The 20,371-nt window shown below is 41.1% G+C and overlaps 1 protein-coding gene across 1 annotated transcript; it reads right to left on the bottom strand.

Moving 5' to 3' along the window:
* Positions 1-8,716: 8,716 nt before the first annotated feature.
* Positions 8,717-19,358, bottom strand: LOC135567259 (germ cell-specific gene 1-like protein). Its single transcript, XM_065014682.1, has 3 exons — positions 19,211-19,358; positions 10,735-10,846; positions 8,717-9,568 (listed from the first exon to the last, which is right to left on the bottom strand). Exons 1-3 carry the CDS (start codon positions 19,320-19,322, stop codon positions 9,211-9,213), a joined length of 582 nt encoding a protein of 193 aa, XP_064870754.1. The 5' UTR covers positions 19,323-19,358; the 3' UTR covers positions 8,717-9,210.
* Positions 19,359-20,371: the final 1,013 nt, after the last annotated feature.

Raw genomic sequence — 20,371 nt, 5'->3', positions numbered from 1 at the left:
ATGATTAGTTGATGATTAGTTGATGAGTCGTTGATGATTAGTTGATGGTTAGTTGATGATTAGTTGATGGTTAGTTGATGGTTAGTTGATGATTAGTTGATGATTAGTTGATGATTAGTTGATGAGTCGTTGATGATTAGTTGATGATTAGTTGATGATTAGTTGATGATAATTAGTTGATGATTCGTTGATGATTAGTTGATGATTAGTTGATGGTTAGTTGATGATTAGTTGATGATTAGTTGATGATTAGTTGATGGTTAGTTGATGGTTAGTTGATGATTCGTTGATGATTAGTTGATGGTTAGTTGATGATTAGTTGATGATTAGTTGATGGTTATTGATGATTAGTTGATGATTAGTTGATGATAATTAGTTGATGAGTTAGTTGATGATTAGTTGATGATTAGTTGATGATAATTAGTTGATGATTAGTTGATGATTAGTTGATGGTTAGTTGATGGTTAGTTGATGATTAGTTGATGATTAGTTGATGGTTAGTTGATGATTAGTTGATGATAATTAGTTGATGAGTCGTTGATGATTAGTTGATGATTAGTTGATGGTTAGTTGATGATTAGTTTATGATTCGTTTATGATTCGTTGAAAGGAAAGTAAAGGAGAGCTTTATTACTGTTTCCACCAGGATATTTCTTTATGAATATATATCAATATAATAAATGAAGGTATGAACAGGAAATTCAACAAGCAGCATATGAAGACATATTCAAGTGGGACACAGAATATATTAAACACATACTCGTCAAGTCCTCAACACCAAAACATTAGTATTTAATAAGCATACATATTGTTACTGTGCTAGAGCAGTTCAGTTGTATTGTACATACATTATGTTGTCTAATATTGTACCGTGTATTGTGTTGTATTGTATTCAATGTACTGTACATTTGTATTGTATGTACTGTGTTTGTATTGTATTAATGTACAGTTTTGTATATTACTGCATTGTACGTCTGTTTTTGTATTGTACTGTATTGTATAGTATATAGTACTGTATGGTATTGTATAGTATTATACTGCATTGTATTGTATGTACTGTTTTGTATTGTAGTGTATTGTACTGTACTGTATAGTAAAGTAATGTATTGTATTACTGTATTGTACTATAATATTGTATAGTACTGCATTGTATATAATTGTATTGTACTGTATTGGACTATTGAATGTGTAGTACTGTATTGTAGTGTATTGTAATCAAACAACTGGATCAAAAACTGAACCTTATATTATATATTACTGTATTGTATTGTCTGTATAATATTGTAGTATTGTATTGTATTATTGTACTATAATGTGTAGTATTGTATTTATGGTCATGAGGCAGTGTGTTCCGGACAATCAAACAACTATCAAAACCATGTTGTAGTATTGTATTGTTCTATAATGTGTAGTATTGTATTGTATTGTACTAATGTGTAGTATTGTATTGTAACTATAATGTAGTATTGTATTGTATTGTACTATAATGTGTAGTGTATTTATGTGATGCACATATTATGGTCATGAGGCAGTGTTAAAGTGTTCTTATCAAAACAATGAAACTTATTGTATTATACTGTATTGTATTGTACTATAATGTGTAGTATTGTATTGTATTGTACTATAATGTGTAGTATTGTATTGTATTGTACTATAATGTGTAGTATTGTATTGTATTGTTCTATAATGTGTAGTATTGTATTGTATTGTTCTATAATGTGTAGTATTGTATTGTATTGTTCTATAATGTGTAGTATTGTATTGTTCTATAATGTGTAGTATTGTATTGTATTGTACTATAATGTGTAGTATGGTATTGTATTGTACTATAACGTGTAGTATTGTATTGTATTGTACTATAATGTGTAGTATTGTATTGTACTATAATGTGTAGTATTGTATTGTAACGGTACACATATATTATGGTCATGAGGCAGTGTTAAAGTGTTCTTATCAAAACAATGAACCTTACTGTATTATACTGTATTGTATTGTACTATAATGTGTAGTATTGTATTGTTCTATAATGTGTAGTATTGTATTAATGGTACACATATATTATGGTCATGAGGCAGTGTTAAAGTGTTCTTATCAAAACAATGAACCTGTACTATGTATTATAAATATATTACATCTTATATCTCCAATGATAAACTGGGTGGTTTGAGCACTGAATGCTGATTGGCTGACAGCCGTGGTGTACCATGGGTCTAACAAAACATGTATTTTCACTGCTCTAATTACGTTGGTAACCAGTTTAATGATAACAGTAAGGCACCTCTGGGGTTTGTGGTATGTGGCCAAGGGTTGTATCCTGGGCTGTATGAACAGCCCGTAGCCGTGCTATATTGGCCATATACCACACCTCCTAGTGCCTTTTAATGATTAAATATAATTTCTTTTTGCTGTACAGTCAGCATCACAATGTAGGGTTGTATCCTGGGGCTGTATGAATGCCTTTAGGCGTATTGGGCCATATACCACACCTCCTAGTGCCTTTTAATGATTAAATATCCTTTTCTTTTTGCTGTACAGTCAATATCACAATGTAAGGGTTGTATCCTGGGCTGTATGAACAGCCCTTAGACGTGGTATATTGGCCATATACCACACCTCCTAGTGCCTTTTAATGATTAAATATCCTTTTATTTTTGCTGTACAGTCAACATCACAATGTAAGGGTATGTTTCAATAATACCCATACAATTTAATGAATACAGAGCTATAACATCCCTGCACCAAACAGACTGAAATATCACAACTCTTATGCAAATATATATTTCATATATTTAGTAATAGTATTTAATATACTTTCATCAATATATAGTTTTTCATCTCCTATACCTATAGACTAGGCAGGTAGCCTAGTGGTTAAAGCGTTGGACTAGTAACCGGAAGAAGTTGCAAGATTGAATCTCGAGCTGACAAGGTACAAAATCTGTGTCTGCCGGCCTGAACAAGGCAATTAACCCACTGTTCTGTCATTGAAAATAAGAATTTGTTCTTAACTGACTTGCCTAGTTAAATAAGGTTCAATTAAAAAATACCTTCCCTCCCCTAAAATCAACTCCCTTTCTGATCACAGTTCACAAGGTCAAATATAATATTTTTTTATATTTTTTTTACTAAACCTTTGAATATATATTTTGTTGTGTGGCTGGAATGTCAATAATGTTCTTATGATCTGGTCAGGTTTCTTAGGACTCTTCATTAATTATTTTTTACCTCAGTCCTTCCATATACTTCTTCAAGGGTCCTAAAACGCAATGAGGCCTTTTTTTAAAAGTGCTTCTGGTGAGGATTGGGCTACGTCCCAAATCGCACCCTATTCCCTTTATAGTGCACTATGGCACATAGAGCTCTGGTTGAAATGAGTACACTACATAGGGGATATATTGCCATGTGGAACGCATCCTCTGTGATGAACAGGAAGAGGAGGAGCTGTCTGGTTTCCTCTTAGCACCCTCTCCATCGCCACATTGCTCCTTCCTTCCACGTCAACATTGGATTGAATCTCTAATGTAGGGCACTATTTTTGTAGGTCGCTACTTTTGACCAGAGCCTGAACTACATTAGGAATAGGCTGTCATTTGAGACTTAAACCACTGTTCCTCCTGCCACCCTGTCTACATAACTCTACCTACCTCACCACCCTGTCTACATAACTCTATCTACCTCATCACCCTCTCTACATAACTCTATCTACCTCATCACCCTGTCTACATAACTCTATCTACCTCATCACCCTCTCTACATAACTCTATCTACCTCATCACCCTGTCTACATAACTCTACCTACCTCATCACCCTGTCTACATAACTCTATCTACCTCATCACCCTCACCACCCTCTCTACATAACTCTATCTACCTCATCACCCTGTCTACATAACTCTATCTACCTCATCACCCTCTCTACATAACTCTATCTACCTCATCACCCTCTCTACCTACCTCATCACCCTCTCTACATAACTCTACCTACCTCACCACCCTGTCTACATAACTCTATCTACCTCATCACCCTCTCTACCTACCTCACCACCCTCTCTACATAACTCTACCTACCTCATCACCCTGTCTACATAACTCTATCTACCTCATCACCCTCTCTATCTACCTCATCACCCTATCTACATAACTCTATCTACCTCATCACCCCTGTCTACATAACTCTATCTACCTCATCACCCTGTCATCACCCCTATCTACATAACTCTACCTCATCACTCTGTCTACATAACTCTACCTCATCACCCTCTCTACATAAATCTATCTACCTCATGACCCGGTCTACATAACTCTATCTACCTCATCACCCTGTCTACATAACTCTATCTACCTCATCACCCTCCTGCACCAAATCTATCTGCCTCATGACCCGGTCTACATAACTCTATCCCTCATCACCCTGTCTACATAACTCTATCTACCTCATCTGTCTCATAACTCTACCTACCTCATCAATGTCTGTGTCACATGACACCTATTCCACATATACAATGGCTTATGAAGTATTCACCCCCTTGGCATTTTTCCTATTTTGTTTGCCCACAACCTGGAAATAAAATGATTTTTGGGGGATGTATCATTGATTTACACAACATGCCTACCACTTTAAAAGATGCAAACTATTTCTGTTTAAACAAACAAGAAATAAGACAAAAAAACTAAAACCTCAGCGTGCATAATCTTCACCCCCAAAAATCAATACTTTGTAGAGCCACCTTTTCTCAGCAATTATAGCTGCAAGTCTCTTGGGGTATGTCTCTATAAGCTTGGCACATCTAGCCACTGGGATTTGTGCCCATTCTTCAAGGCAAAACTGCTCCAGCTCCTTCCAAGTTGGATGGGTTCTGCTGGTGTACAGCAATCTTTTAAGTAATACCACATATTCTCAATTGGATTGAGGTCTGGGCTTTGACTAGGCCATTCCAAGACATTTACATGTTTCCACATAAACCACTCGAGTGTTGCTTTAGCAGTATGATTAGGGTCATAGTCCTGCTGGAAGGTGAACCTCCGTCCTGGTCTCAAATCTCTGGAAGACTGGAAACAGGTTCCCTCAAGAATGTCCCTATATTTAGCACCATCCATCCTTTCTTAAATTTTGACCAGTTTCCCAAGCTCTGCCCAATGAAAAACATCCCCACAGCATGATGCTGCCACCACCATGCTTTACTGTGGGGATGGTCTTCTCGGTGATGAGGTGTTGTGTTTTGCGCCAGACATAGTGTTTTCCTTTATGGCCAAAATGCTCCATTTTAGTCTCATCTGACCAGAGTACATTCTTCCACATGTTTGGGGAGTCTCCCACATGACTTTTGGCGAACACCAAACGTGTTTGCTTATTTTTTATTTAAGCAATGGCTTTTCCTGACCACTCTTCCATAAAGCCAGCTTTGTTGAGTGTACTGCATAAAGTGGTCTATGGACAGATACTCAATCTCCACTGTGGAGCTTTGCAGCTCCTTCAGGGTTATCGTTGGTGTCTTTGTTTCCTCTCTGATTAATGCCCTCCTTGCCAGATTCATGAGTTTTGGAGGGTGGCCCTATCTTAGCAGGTTTGTTGTGGGGCCATATTCTTTCCATTTGTTAATAATGGATTTAATAGTGCTCTGTGGGATGATCAAAGTTTCAGATATTTTTTTATAACCCAACCCTGATCTCCACAAATTTGTCTCTGACTTTTTTGCCCCACTGTATACACACACCACTTTTCCGTTTCTTATTTTTTAGAATGTTTTGGAAAAATAAATTATTTAAATTTCACTTCACCTGTAACGACATTCCGTCTCCTCGTCTGAGGAGGAGAAACGAGAAGGATCGGAGGACCAATGCGCAGCGTGGTAAGTGTCCATAACGTTTATTATAAGATATGAACTGAACACTATGAAAAACAAAACAATAAACGTGAACATGAACCGAAACCGAAACAGTACCGTGTGGCGACAAACACTGACACGGAAACAAACACCCACCACCCACCACTCAACAGTGAAACCCAGGCTACTGAAGTATGATTCTCAATCAGAGACAACTAACGACACCTGCCTCTGATTGAGAACCATACTAGGCTGAACACAAAAACCAACATAGGAAAACAAACAGACTGCCCACCCCAACTCACGCCCTGACCATACTAAATAAAGACAAAACAAACAGACTGCCCACCCCAACTCACGCCCTGACCATACTAAATAAAGACAAAACAAACAGACTGCCCACCCCAACTCACGCCCTGACCATACTAAATAAAGACAAAACAAACAGACTGCCCACCCCAACTCACGCCCTGACCATACTAAATAAAGACAAAACACACAGACTGCCCACCCCAACTCTCTGACCATACTAAATAAAGACAAAACAAACAGACTGCCCACCCCAACTCACGCCCTGACCATACTATATAAAGACAAAACACACAGACTGCCCACCCCAACTCACGCCCTATACTAAATAAAGACAAAACAAACAGACTGCCCACCCCAACTCACGCCCTGACCATACTAAATAAAGACAAAACAAACAGACTGCCCACCCCAACTCACGCCCTGACCATACTAAATAAAGACAAAACAAACAGACTGCCCACCCCAACTCACGCCCTGACCATACTAAATAAAGACAAAACAAACAGACTGCCCACCCCAACTCACGCCTGACCATACTAAATAAAGACAAAAACAAACAGACTGCCCACCCAACTCACGCCTGACCATACTAAATAAAGACAAAACACACAGACTGCCCACCCCAACTCTCTGACCATACTAAATAAAGACAAAACAAACAGACTGCCCACCCCAACTCACGCCCTGACCATACTATATAAAGACAAAACACACAGACTGCCCACCCCAACTCACGCCCTATACTAAATAAAGACAAAACAAACAGACTGCCCACCCCAACTCACGCCCTGACCATACTAAATAAAGACAAAACAAACAGACTGCCCACCCCAACTCACGCCCTGACCATACTAAATAAAGACAAAACAAACAGACTGCCCACCCCAACTCACGCCCTGACCATACTAAATAAAGACAAAACACACAGACTGCCCACCCCAACTCACGCCCTGACTATACTAAATAAAGACAAAACAAACAGACTGCCCACCCCAACTCACGCCCTGACCAGACTAAATAAAGGCAAAACAAACAGACTGCCCACCTCAACTCACGCCCTGACCATACTAAATAAAGACAAAACAAACAGACTGCCCACCTCAACTCACCATACTAAATAAAGACAAAACAAACAGACTGCCCACCTCAACTCACGCCCTGACCATACTAAATAAAGACAAAACAAACAGACTGCCCACCCCAACTCACGCCCTGACCATACTAAATAAAGACAAAACAAACAGACTGCCCACCCCAACTCACGCCCTGACCATACTAAATAAAGACAAAACAAACAGACTGCCCACCCCAACTCACGCCCTGACTATACTAAATAAAGACAAAACAAACAGACTGCCCACCCCAACTCACGCCTGACCATACTAAATAAAGACAAAACAAACAGACTGCCCACCCAACTCACGCCCTGACTATACTAAATAAAGACAAAACACACAGACTGCCCACCCCAACTCACGCCTGACCATACTAAATAAAGACAAAACACACAGACTGCCCACCCCAACTCACGCCCTGACCATACTAAATAAAGACAAAACAAACAGACTGCCCACCCCAACTCACGCCCTGACCATACTAAATAAAGACAAAACAAACAGACTGCCCACCCCAACTCACGCCCTGACCATACTAAATAAAGACAAAACAAACAGACTGCCCACCCCAACTCACGCCCTGACCATACTAAATAAAGACAAAACAAACAGACTGCCCACCCCAACTCACGCCCTGACCATACTAAATAAAGACAAAACAAACAGACTGCCCACCCCAACTCACGCCCTGACCATACTAAATAAAGACAAAACACACAGACTGCCCACCCCAACTCACGCCCTGACCATACTAAATAAAGACAAAACAAACAGACTGCCCACCCCAACTCACGCCCTGACCATACTAAATAAAGACAAAACACACAGACTGCCCACCCCAACTCACGCCCTGACCATACTATATAAAGACAAAACAAACAGACTGCCCACCCCAACTCACGCCCTGACCATACTAAATAAAGACTTAGACTGCCCACCCCAACTCACGCCCTGACCATACTAAATAAAGACAAAACACACAGACTGCCCACCCCAACTCACGCCCTGACCATACTAAATAAAGACAAAACACACAGACTGCCCACCCCAACTCACGCCCTGACCATACTAAATAAAGACAAAACACACAGACTGCCCACCCCAACTCACGCCCTGACCATACTAAATAAAGACAAAACACACAGACTGCCCACCCCAACTCACGCCCTGACCATACTAAGTAAAGACAAAACACACAGACTGCCCACCCCAACTCACGCCCTGACCATACTAAATAAAGACAAAACACACAGACTGCCCACCCCAACTCACGCCCTGACCATACTAAATAAAGACAAAACAAACAGACTGCCCACCCCAACTCATGCCCTGACCATACTAAATAAAGACAAAACACACAGACTGCCCACCCCAACTCACGCCCTGACCAGACTAAATAAAGACAAAACAAACAGACTGCCCACCCCAACTCTCTGACCATACTAAATAAAGACAAAACACACAGACTGCCCACCCCAACTCTCTGACCATACTAAATAAAGACAAAACAAAGGAAATAAAGGTCAGAACGTGACATCACCAATTTGGAAAATGTTGTGTTTGTCCATTACATGAAACTCAAATAAAAATCCATTTAAATAACAGGTTGTAATGCAACAAAATAGGAAAAACGCCAAGGGGGATGAATACTTTTGCAAGGTCCTGTATACAGTATAGTGCACTACTTGTTCAGGTCAAAGCATGACACTATATACACCTCTCCTAACCTGAACCATTGGTGCCCAAAATACAAAACTGATCCGAGATCAGCATCGTCTTCATCAACTTCTCAACACTAGGGTTGTAAATCCACAGGTTTTTCCTCCTGGTTGTAGGATTCCCAATTTTATGCTTTTTATTCCCAACAGAGTCCCAGAATTTTACAACCAGGGTTTCCGGAAAACCTTGGATTTTTTGGAAAGTCACTAGAATTTCGCAACCCTCCACTCCCCCTCTCTCTCAGCACTGTTCCTCCCCCAGGGACTCAGAGTTCTCTCCCAGGTGGATGGAACCTGAGGACCCCCTCATCTTCCCTCTCCCTGGTACTCCAACCAGCCCGGACCCCGCCAGGCCTCCAGGCCCCCCAGGCAGCCTTCCTCCCCCGTGCCCAGGGTAGACCTCCATGGAGCTGGATATGGACTGGAGGGAGCGGTCCCTGAAGTAATGGAAGGCCTCCTGGTCGAGGTAGTTCTGCTCCTCCCTGAGACCCTGCTCGAACAGTTTGCGCTTGTGCCGGAACTCGATGACCGTCTTGGTGTAGGAGTTGAGGGTGGTGACGGAAGCTGCCATGCAGCAGGTGAAGGAGCCCCATGCCAGGCTGAGAGAGAGGGAGAGAGAGGGAGAGAGAGAGGGAGAGAGGTAGAGAGAGAGGTAGAGAGGTAGAGGTAGAGCGAGAGAGAGAGAGAGAGGTAGAGAGGTAGAGAGAGAGGTAGAGAGAGAGGTAGAGAGAGAGGTAGAGAGAGAGAGAGAGAGAGAGAGAGAGAGAGAGACTGATTCAGCCAATGGAAATACCTCTTCTTCCTCTTGAGTGTGTGTTTATGAGCGTGCGTGCGTGTATCTGCGTGTGCGTGTCCCAGACAACAGCTGTCTTCTCTAGCTCCGGCCATAGACATGGAAGATAGAAAGTCAAGGACAATCTAAGGTACACCCAAATGGCACCCTATGCGCATAAGGCGCAGTCTGGCCAAAAGTAGTGCATTATGTAGGGAATAGGGTGCCATTTGGGACGAAGCGCCTAGAGAAAACAGCCATATGTGTCTGTGTTCGTAAATACGGCTGGGTTGATATGGACACAACGGTCGGTCATCAGCTGGTTTCTAGATGGAGATGTTGCTTGTGTATGAGTACTGACCAGAGGAACAGTCATCACTCATACCAAACACACAGACAGACAGACAGTATGAGTACTGACCAGAGGAACAGTCATCACTCATACCAAACACACAGACAGACAGACAGTATGAGTACTGACCAGAGGAACAGTCATCACTCATACCAAACACACAGACAGACAGTATGAGTACTGACCAGAGGAACAGTCATTACTCATACCAAACACACAGACAGACAGTATGAGTACTGACCAGAGGAACAGTCATTACTCATACCAAACACACAGACACACAGTATGAGTACTGACCAGAGGAACAGTCATTACTCATACCAAACACACAGACACACAGTATGAGTACTGACCAGAGGAACAGTCATTACTCATACCAAACACACAGACAGTATGAGTGCTGACCAGAGGAACAGTCATTACTCGTACCAAACACACAGACAGACAGTATGAGTACTGACCAGAGGAACAGTCATTACTCGTACCAAACACACACACAGACAGACAGTATGAGTACTGACCAGAGGAATAGTCATTACTCATACCAAACACACAGACACACAGACAGACAGTATGAGTACTCACCAGAGGAACAGTCATTACTCATACCAAACACACAGACAGACAGTATGAGTACTGACCAGAAGGACCATCCATAGTCCCAGGAGTGGGGTCTCCAGTCTTCAGGACCCAGACTAACTGTGATCTGGAAAACCTGGGTGTACATCATATGGGCCACCATGCCTAGCAGACCTGAGGAGACGCAGATACAGAGAAACACGCAGGCACGCACGCAGGCACGCAGGCACGCAAACACACACACACACACACACACACACGCAGAGGTTTAAAACCTCTACAGGATCGGTGGGTCACCCCGCGGGACGATTTAACTAACGTGCGCTAATGTAATTAGCATGAGGACATAGACATATCTGATATTGGCAGAAAGCTTAAATGATTGTTAACTTCTCTAGGGTAGGGGGCAGCATTGGGAATTTTGGATGAAAAGCGTGCCCAAATTAAACTGCCTGCTACTCAGCCATAAAAGTTAGAATATGCATATAATTAGTAGACTTGGATAGAAAACTCTCTGAAGTTTCTAAAACTGTTTGAGTGATGTCTGTGAGTATAACAGATCTCATTTCGCAGACAAAAACCTGAGAAAAAATCCAACCAGGAAGTGGGAAATCTGAGGTTTGTAGTTTTTCAACTCTTGGCCTATCAAATACACAGTGAATTTGGATTACTGGGCTAAACACGCGAACAAAAAGGAGGTATTTGGACATAAATTATGGAGATTATCGAACAAAACAAACATTTATTGTGGAACTGGGATTCCTGGGAGTGCATTCTGATGAAGATCACCAAAGGTAAGTGAATATTTATAATGCTATTTCTGACTTCAGTTGACTCCAACACGGCGGATATCTGTTTGGCTTGATTTGTTGTCTGAGCGCTGTACTCAGATTAATGCATGGTTTGCTTTTTCCATAAAGTTTTTAAAAATTCTTACACAGCGGTTGCATTAAGGAGAAGTGGATCTCAAATCCCATGAATAACACTTGTATCTTTTATCAATGTTTATTATGAGTATTTCTGTAAATTGATGTGGCTCTCTGCAAAATCACCGGATGTTTTGGAACTACTGAACATAACGCACCAATGGAAACTCAGATTTCTGGATATAAATATGAACTTTACCGAACAAAACATACATGTATTGTGTAACATGAAGTCCTATGAGTGTCATCTGATGAAGATCATCAAAGGTTAGTGATTCATTCAGCTCTATTTCTGCTTTTTGTGACTCCTCTCTTTGGCTGGAAAAATGGCTGTATTTTTCTGTGACTTGGCTCTGACCTAACATAATCGTTTGGTTTGCTTTCGTCGTAAAGCCATTTTGAAATCAGACACTGTGGCTGGATTTACAACAAGTGTATCTTTAACCTCTTCAGTCGACCCTCTACTTTTTTGAACATTCTGTTAAAAATCGCGCAACATTTCAGCGCCCTGCTACTCATGCCAGGAATATGGTATATGCATTTGCTTAGTCTGTGTGGATAGAAAACACTCAGACGTTTAAAAAACTGGTTAAATCACTGCTGTGGCTTTACCAGAACGGCATTTACATCGAAAAGCACAGGAAAAACTGATCACTGAAAATGGGGAAAATATATCCATGCGCTACTTGAACCCATTGATAAACGTGAACCACAATTAATTGACTGAGGTTGCAGTACCTACAGCTTCCACAGGGTGTCTAGAGTCTTGTCATTTCCCTTCGAGTTTTTTCTTGGTCAAACACATACAGGACACCGTATCTAATCCGGTCTAGGACCGGATATTTTCGTTGAGTTTCTAGCCGGACATTTTTCCAGACGGACAGCTAATGATCTTTACATCGCCTCCTGATGAATTTTATCGCTTATTAACGTTTACTAATACCTAAAGTTGCATTACAAACGTATTTCGAAGTGTTTTGTGAAAGTTTATCGTCGACTTTTTGAATTTTAAAAAATGACGTTACGTTTTGAAACGATGTTTTTTTCGTTTATCACACAGTCTACGTATAACAATATCTAGGCTTTATATGGACCGATTTAATCAAAATAAAGACCCAAATAGTGTTTATGGGACATCTAGGAGTGCCAACAAAGAAGATGGTGAAAGGTAATGAATGTTTTCTATTTTATTGTGCGGTTTGTGTAACGCCGAAATGCTAATTATTTTGTTTACGTCCCCTGTGGGTCTTTTGGGGTGTTGCATGCTATCAGATAATAGCTTCTCATGCTTTCGCCGAAAAGCATTTTAAAAATCTGACTTGTTGCCTGGATTCACAACGAGTGTAGCTTTAATTCGATACCCTGCATGTGTATTTTAATGAACTTTTGAGTTTTAACTAATACTATTAGCATTTAGCATAGCGCATTTGCATTTCCAGAGCTCTAGTTGGGACGCAAGCGTCCCGAGTAGAAGCAACAGGTTAAAATGGTGTAAAATACTGTGTATGTTAAATAAATAAATGTATGTTTGAGGAATTTTAATTATGGGATTTCTGTTGTTTTGAATTTGGCGCCCTGCGGTTTCACTGGCTGTTGACGAGGTGGGACGCTAGATATGGTAATGACTCATAAACACATTGTCATCTATATGAGCATATATTACATTATATATGGTAATGACTCATAAACACATTGGCATCTATATGAGCATATATTACATTAGATATGGTAATGACTCATAAACAGATTGTCATCTATATGAGCATATATTACATTATATATGGTAATGACTCATAAACACATTGTCATCTATATGAGCATATATTACATTATATATGGTAATGACTCATAAACACACTGTCATCTATATGAGCATATATTACATTATATATGGTAATGACTAATAAACACATTGTCATCTATATGAGCATATATTACATTATATATGGTAATGACTCATAAACACACTGTCATCTATATGAGCATATATTACATTATATATGGTATATATATATATATATATGTTGTTTTTACGCATATAATCCTATTCCCTTTGTTGTCTCTATGGGTTCTGGTCAAAAGTAGTGTAGTGCACTATGTAGGGAATAGGGGGCCATTTGCCTGCGATAGCAACAGCTGTCCTGCGGCTACAGCAGCTGGGCTGAAACAGCTACGAACCGCACACACACACACAGTCATACACAAACAAACAAACAAACACACACACACACACACACACACACACACACACACACACACACACACACACACACACACCATTCATGTGGTATGAATGTCAGCCAGTGGAAGCAGTCATTACTCACTGGTGTCTATGGTTCTGACCTGCTCTGAAGAGAGGAGGAGGAAGGGAGAGAGTTACAGAGAGAGAGAGAGAGAGAGAGAGAGAGAGATACCACCAGAGAGAGAGAGCACAGAGGACACAGAGGTCAGAGAGGTCATGAGCAGATGAGCTCCTGCATTTTTCAGCATGTTCTAGAAAAAATATAGATTTGGAGTTTGATAAACTTGGATTTTTTGGCAGGGACATGTACAGGATTCTACCCTCCACAGCATAACCTTCGCTCCAGATCAGAACTCAAAACCTACACCCTGATATTGGACGGAATTACCTGTCAGGCCCAAGCTATACAGCAAATGCTCTGGCTAACAACCTGAAAACACCATCCAACCTGGAACTGAGTGAGAAATGTTTAGTCAAATGCTCTGGCTAACAAACTGAAAACACCATCCAAACTGGAACTGAGTGAGAAATGTTTAGTCAAATGCTCTGGCTAACAAACTGAAAACACCATCCAACCTGGAACTGAGTGAGAAATGTTTAGTCAAATGCTCTGGCTAACAACCTGAAAACACCATCCAAACTGGAACTGAGTGAGAAATGTTTAGTCAAATGCTCTGGCTAACAACCTGAAAACACCATCCAACCTGGAACTGAGTGAGAAATGTTTAGTCAAATGCTCTGGCTAACAACCTGAAAACACCATCCAAACTGGAACTGAGTGAGAAATGTTTAGTCAAATGCTCTGGCTAACAAACTGAAAACACCATCCAACCTGGAACTGAGTGAGAAATGTTTAGTCAAATGCTCTGGCTAACAAACTGAAAACACCATCCAACCTGGAACTGAGTGAGTAATGTTTAGTCTGAAGCCATATTTTATGTTCAAAAGAAGAACAATACATTACAATGATATATTTAACTTTATGAGGACTGAATGCTGAGTTGGACTAGTAAGCCTGCTAGGACAAGGAGCTGGACTACCAAGCCTGCTAGGACAAGGAGCTGGACTACCAAGCCTGCTAGGACAAGGAGAAGGACTACCAAGCCTGCTAGGACAAGGAGTTGGACTACCAAGCCTGCTAGGACAAGGAGTTGGACTACCAAGCCTGCTAGGACAAGGAGTTGGACTACCAAGCCTGCTAGGACAAGGAGTTGGACTACCAAGCCTGCTAGGACAAGGTGTTGGACTACCAAGCCTGCTAGGACAAGGAGTTGGACTACCAAGCCTGCTAGGACAAGGAGTTGGACTACCAAGCCTGCTAGGACAAGGAGCTGGACTACCAAGCCTGCTAGGACAAGGAGTTGGACAACCAAGCCTGCTAGGACAAGGAGTTGGACTACCAAGCCTGCTAGGACAAGGAGTTGGACTACCAAGCCTGCTAGGACAAGGTGTTGGACTACCAAGCCTGCTAGGACAATGAGATGGACTACCAAGCCTGCTAGGACAAGGAGTTGGACTACCAAGCCTGGTAGGACAAGGAGTTGGACGACCAAGCCTGCTAGGACAAGGAGCCGGACTACCAAGCCTGCTAGGACAAGGAGTTGGACAACCAAGCCTGCTAGGACAAGAAGTTGGACTACCAAGCCTGCTAGGACAAGAAGTTGGACTACCAAGCCTGCTAGGACAAGGAGTTGGACTACCAAGCTTGCTAGGACAAGGAGTTGGACTACCAAGCCTGCTAGGACAATGAGATGGACTACCAAGCCTGCTAGGACAATGAGATGGACTACCAAGCCTGCTAGGACAAGGAGTTGGACTACCAAGCCTGCTAGGACAAGGAGTTGGACTACCAAGCCTGCTAGGACAAGGAGCCTGACTACCAAGCCTGCTAGGACAAGGAGTTGGACTACCAAGCCTGCTAGGACAAGGAGCCGGACTACCAATCCTGCTAGGACAAGGAGTTGGACTACCAAGCCTGCTAGGACAAGGAGTTGGACTACCAAGCCTGCTAGGACAAGGAGATGGACTACCAAGCCTGCAAGGACAAGGAGTTGGACTACCAAGCCTGCTAGGACAAGGAGATGGACTACCAAGCCTGCTAGGACAAGGAGTTGGACTACCAAGCCTGCTAGGACAAGGAGTTGGACTACCAAGCCTGCTAGGACAAGGAGTTGGACTACCAAGCCTGCTAGGACAAGGAGATGGACTACCAAGCCTGCTAGGACAAGGAGTTGGACTACCAAGCCTGCTAGGACAAGGAGATGGACTACCAAGCCTGCTAGGACAAGGAGTTGGACTACCAAGCCTGCTAGGACAAGGAGATGGACTACCAAGCCTGCTAGGACAAGGAGTTGGACTACCAAGCCTGCTAGGACAAGGAGATGGACTACCAAGCCTGCTAGGACAAGGAGTTGGACTACCAAGCCTGCTAGGACAAGGAGATACAGCTTCAATTAGCACTGACGTGTCAGATGAGAAGAGTCAGATCCCTTTAGCCCAGACCACGTATTCACCCTAATTGACAAACATACAAACCAAAACAAAGGCAAAGTCTTCTTATGCTTTGTTGATTTAAAAAAAGTATTCGACTCAATTTGGCATGAGGGTCTGCTATACAACTTGATGGAAAGTGGTGTTGGGGAAAAACATACAACATTATAAAATGTGTTCACAAACACAAACACACCCCACTCCTTGTTCACAAACACAAACACACCCCACAGAGCCCCAGGACAGCAGCACAATTAGACCCAACCAAATCATGAGAAAACAAAAAGATCATTACTTGACACATTGGAAAGAATTAACAAAAAAACAGAGCAAACTAGAATGCTATTTGGCCCTAAACAGAGAGTACACAGTGGCAGAATACCTGACTGCTGTGACTGACCCAAACTTAAGGAAAGCTTTGACTATGTACAGACTCAGTGAGCATAGCCTTGCTATTGAGAAAGGCCGCCGTAGGCAGACCTGGCTCTCAAGAGAAGACAAAATGAGGTGGAAACTGAGCTGCAGTTCCTAACCTCCTGTCCAATGTATGACCATATTAGAGACACATATTTCCCTCAGATTACTCAAGATCCACAAAGAATTCGAAAACAAACCCAATTTTGATAAACTCCCATATCTACTGGGTGAAATTCCACAGTGTGCCATCACAGCAGCAAGATTTGTGACCTGTTGCCACGAGAAAAGGGCAACCAGTGAAGAACAAACACCATTGTAAATACAACCCATATTTATGCTTATTTATTTTCCCTTGTGTACCCTTAACCTTTTCTACATCGTTACAACATTGTATATAGACATAATATGACATTTGTAATGTCTTTATTGTTTTGAAACTTCTGTATGTGTAATGTTTACTGTTCATTTTTATTGTTTATCTACCTCACTTGCTTTGGCAATGTTAACACGTTTCCCATGCCAATAAAGCCCTTTGGATAGAATAGAATATGACAGACAGACAGACAGACAGACAGACAGACAGACAGACAGACAGACAGACAGACAGACAGACAGATAGATAGATAGATAGATAGATAGATAGATAGATAGATAGATAGATAGATAGATAGATAGATAGCACTCCCAATGTGTGTGTCCAAAAGATCTCGATGGAAGAACTACTGTAGGAGGGTCTTCCTGTGTCTCTAGTGTTTGTTTCAAGTTTTAGAGTTTATTTGTCAAGTTCCCAGGATGCACCAGGTGGAAACAGTGAAATGCTTACTGGCACTTTCCCAACAATGCAGTATTCAAGTCAACAATATAGTAAGAAAAACACGAGAAATATAATAAATACTTAAAATCAAATGTTATTGATTTGCGGGTGTTTTGCGAAATGTGCAGTAATATCTAACCATTTTCACAACGTATACCCAATACACACAAATCTAAGTAAAGGAATGGAATTAAGAATATTTACATATATTTACGAGCAATGTCAGAGCGGTATAGAATAAGATACAGTAGAATAGAATACAGTATATACATATGAGATGAGTAATACATAGACTAAGATACAGTAGAATAGAATACAGTATCTACATATGAGATGAGTAATACATAGACTAAGATACAGTAGAATAGAATACAGTATATACATATGAGATGAGTAATACATAGACTAAGATACAGTAGAATAGAATACAGTATCTACATATGAGATGAGTAATACATAGACTAAGATACAGTAGAATAGAATACAGTATCTACATATGAGATGAGTAATACATAGACTAAGATACAGTAGAATAGAATACAGTATATACATATGAGATGAGTAATACATAGACTAAGATACAGTAGAATAGAATACAGTATATACATATGAGATGAGTAATACATAGACTAAGATACAGTAGAATAGAATACAGTATATACATATGAGATGAGTAATACATAGACTAAGATACAGTAGAATAGAATACAGTATCTACATATGAGATGAGTAATACATAGACTAAGATACAGTAGAATAGAATACAGTATATACATATGAGATGAGTAATACATAGACTAAGATACAGTAGAATAGAATACAGTATATACATATGAGATGAGTAATACATAGACTAAGATACAGTAGAATAGAATACAGTATATACATATGAGATGAGTAATACATAGACTAAGATACAGTAGAATAGAATACAGTATATACATATGAGATGAGTAATACATAGACTAAGATACAGTAGAATAGAATACAGTATCTACATATGAGATGAGTAATACATAGACTAAGATACAGTAGAATAGAATACAGTATATACATATGAGATGAGTAATACATAGACTAAGATACAGTAGAATAGAATACAGTAAATACATATGAGATGAGTAATGCAAAATATGTCATCATTATTATCTTATTATTAATCTCTCGGTCCCAGCTTTGATACACCTGTACTGACCTCGCCTTCTGGATGGTAGCGGTGTGAACAGGCAGTGGCTCAGGTGGTTGTTGTCCTTAATGATCATGTTGGCCTTCCTGTGACATCGGGTTGTGTAGGTGTCATGGAGGGCACGTAGTGATGCTTTGGGCAGACCGCACCACCCTCTGGAGAGCCCTGCGGTTGCGGGCGGTGCAATTGCCGTACCAAGCGGTGATAGGATGCTCTCAATTGTGCATCTGTAGAAGTTTGTGAGGGTTTTATGGGCCAGACAAATTTCTTCAGCCTCCTGATGAAGGCGCTGTTGTGCCTTCTTCACCACACTGTCAGTGTGGGTGGACCATTTCAAGTTGCCAGTGTGTGTGTGTGTGTGTGTGTGTGTGTATGTGTGTGTTTGCGTGTGTGTGTGTGTGTATGTGTGTGTGTGTGTGTGTGTGTGTGTGTGTGTGTGTGTGTGTGTGTGTGTGTGTGTTACCTGAGAGCACGGTGAAAACAGCAGCGAAGGCGTTGAGTTTAAGTCCGTCGATGACGTTGCTGGAATGAAACAGCTCCAGACACATGAGACTGAACCCAACCACCAACAGCATGATGTATAGTACCTCTGATACCACCGACAGCCACAGGACTCCTGGAACACACACACACACACACGGGCACACACACACATACACACACACACACACACACACACACACACGGGCACACACACACACACACACACACAAATAATGAAACATTTAAAAAAGTGATACATTCTAGATAAAACAAAAATAAATATATTCACTTCACCAAATAATTTATTAAAACACGTTGTTTAGCTATGAAGGTCTACAGTAGCCTCAACAGCACTCTGTCGGGTATAGCACCATGGTGGAGCCAGAGGATAGATAGCTTCTGTCCTCCTCTGGGCACATTGACTTCAATACAAAACCTAGGAGGCTCATGCTCCTCACCCCCCCTTCCATAGACCTATGGGAATTCTGACGACTTCCGGAGGACGTCCTCCAACCAATCAAAGCTAATATGTTGTCCATCCAATGAGAGAAGTAACGTAATACCATGCAAGTTTTAGAAGCTTGGTGAGTTGTTGGATAGATTTTGAATTTAGCTTTTGGGGGGGGGATCTTTTTTTAATTAAAATTAGTTTCTTCAAACTGCAGGATACGGAGTAAATAGATTATATATTGTTTTCTTGGCTTTAGAACTTTATATTTGTGTATTAATGCAATTTATTTCAATTTACCTTGCTAACTTTAGTAGCCGCTAGTTAGCTAGCTACCAGAGTGCAGTTTTCTCTGCCAGAGTCACTAACACTAACGACAATGTAGTGGATTTCACTGCCCACATCAGATTCAAGCTTCGGGGAAAAAGCTGTATTGGATGAAGGTCTGCGTATTCACACTGATCAACACAACGAGAAGGAACAGGGATGGATGAAGGTCTGCGTATTCACACTGATCAACACAACGAGAAGGAACAGGGATGGATGAAGGTCTGCGTATTCACACTGACCAACACAACGAGAAGGAACAGGGATGGATGAAGGTCTGCGTATTCACACTGACCAACACAACGAGAAGGAACAGGGATGGATGAAGGTCTGCGTATTCACACTGACCAACACAACGAGAAGGAA

The sequence above is a fragment of the Oncorhynchus nerka genome, unplaced genomic scaffold (assembly GCF_034236695.1).
Source record: "Oncorhynchus nerka isolate Pitt River unplaced genomic scaffold, Oner_Uvic_2.0 unplaced_scaffold_2267, whole genome shotgun sequence".
In the NCBI taxonomy this organism is placed as follows: Eukaryota; Metazoa; Chordata; class Actinopteri; order Salmoniformes; family Salmonidae; genus Oncorhynchus; species Oncorhynchus nerka.
Note: the sequence above shows the minus strand (reverse complement) of the source record. Positions and strands in the feature narration are given on the sequence as shown.

Coding starts and splice junctions, on each gene's coding strand:
- LOC135567259 (XM_065014682.1), bottom strand. CDS start 19,322: ATGCTGTTGGTGGTTGGGTTCAGTCTCATGTGTCTGGAGCTGTTTCAT. Junction 10,847..19,210: donor TGTTTTCACCGTGCTCTCAG/GTAACACACACA, acceptor GCGTCTCCTCAG/GTCTGCTAGGCATGGTGGCC. Junction 9,569..10,734: donor GACTATGGATGGTCCTTCTG/GTCAGTACTCAT, acceptor CCTCTCTCTCAG/CCTGGCATGGGGCTCCTTCA.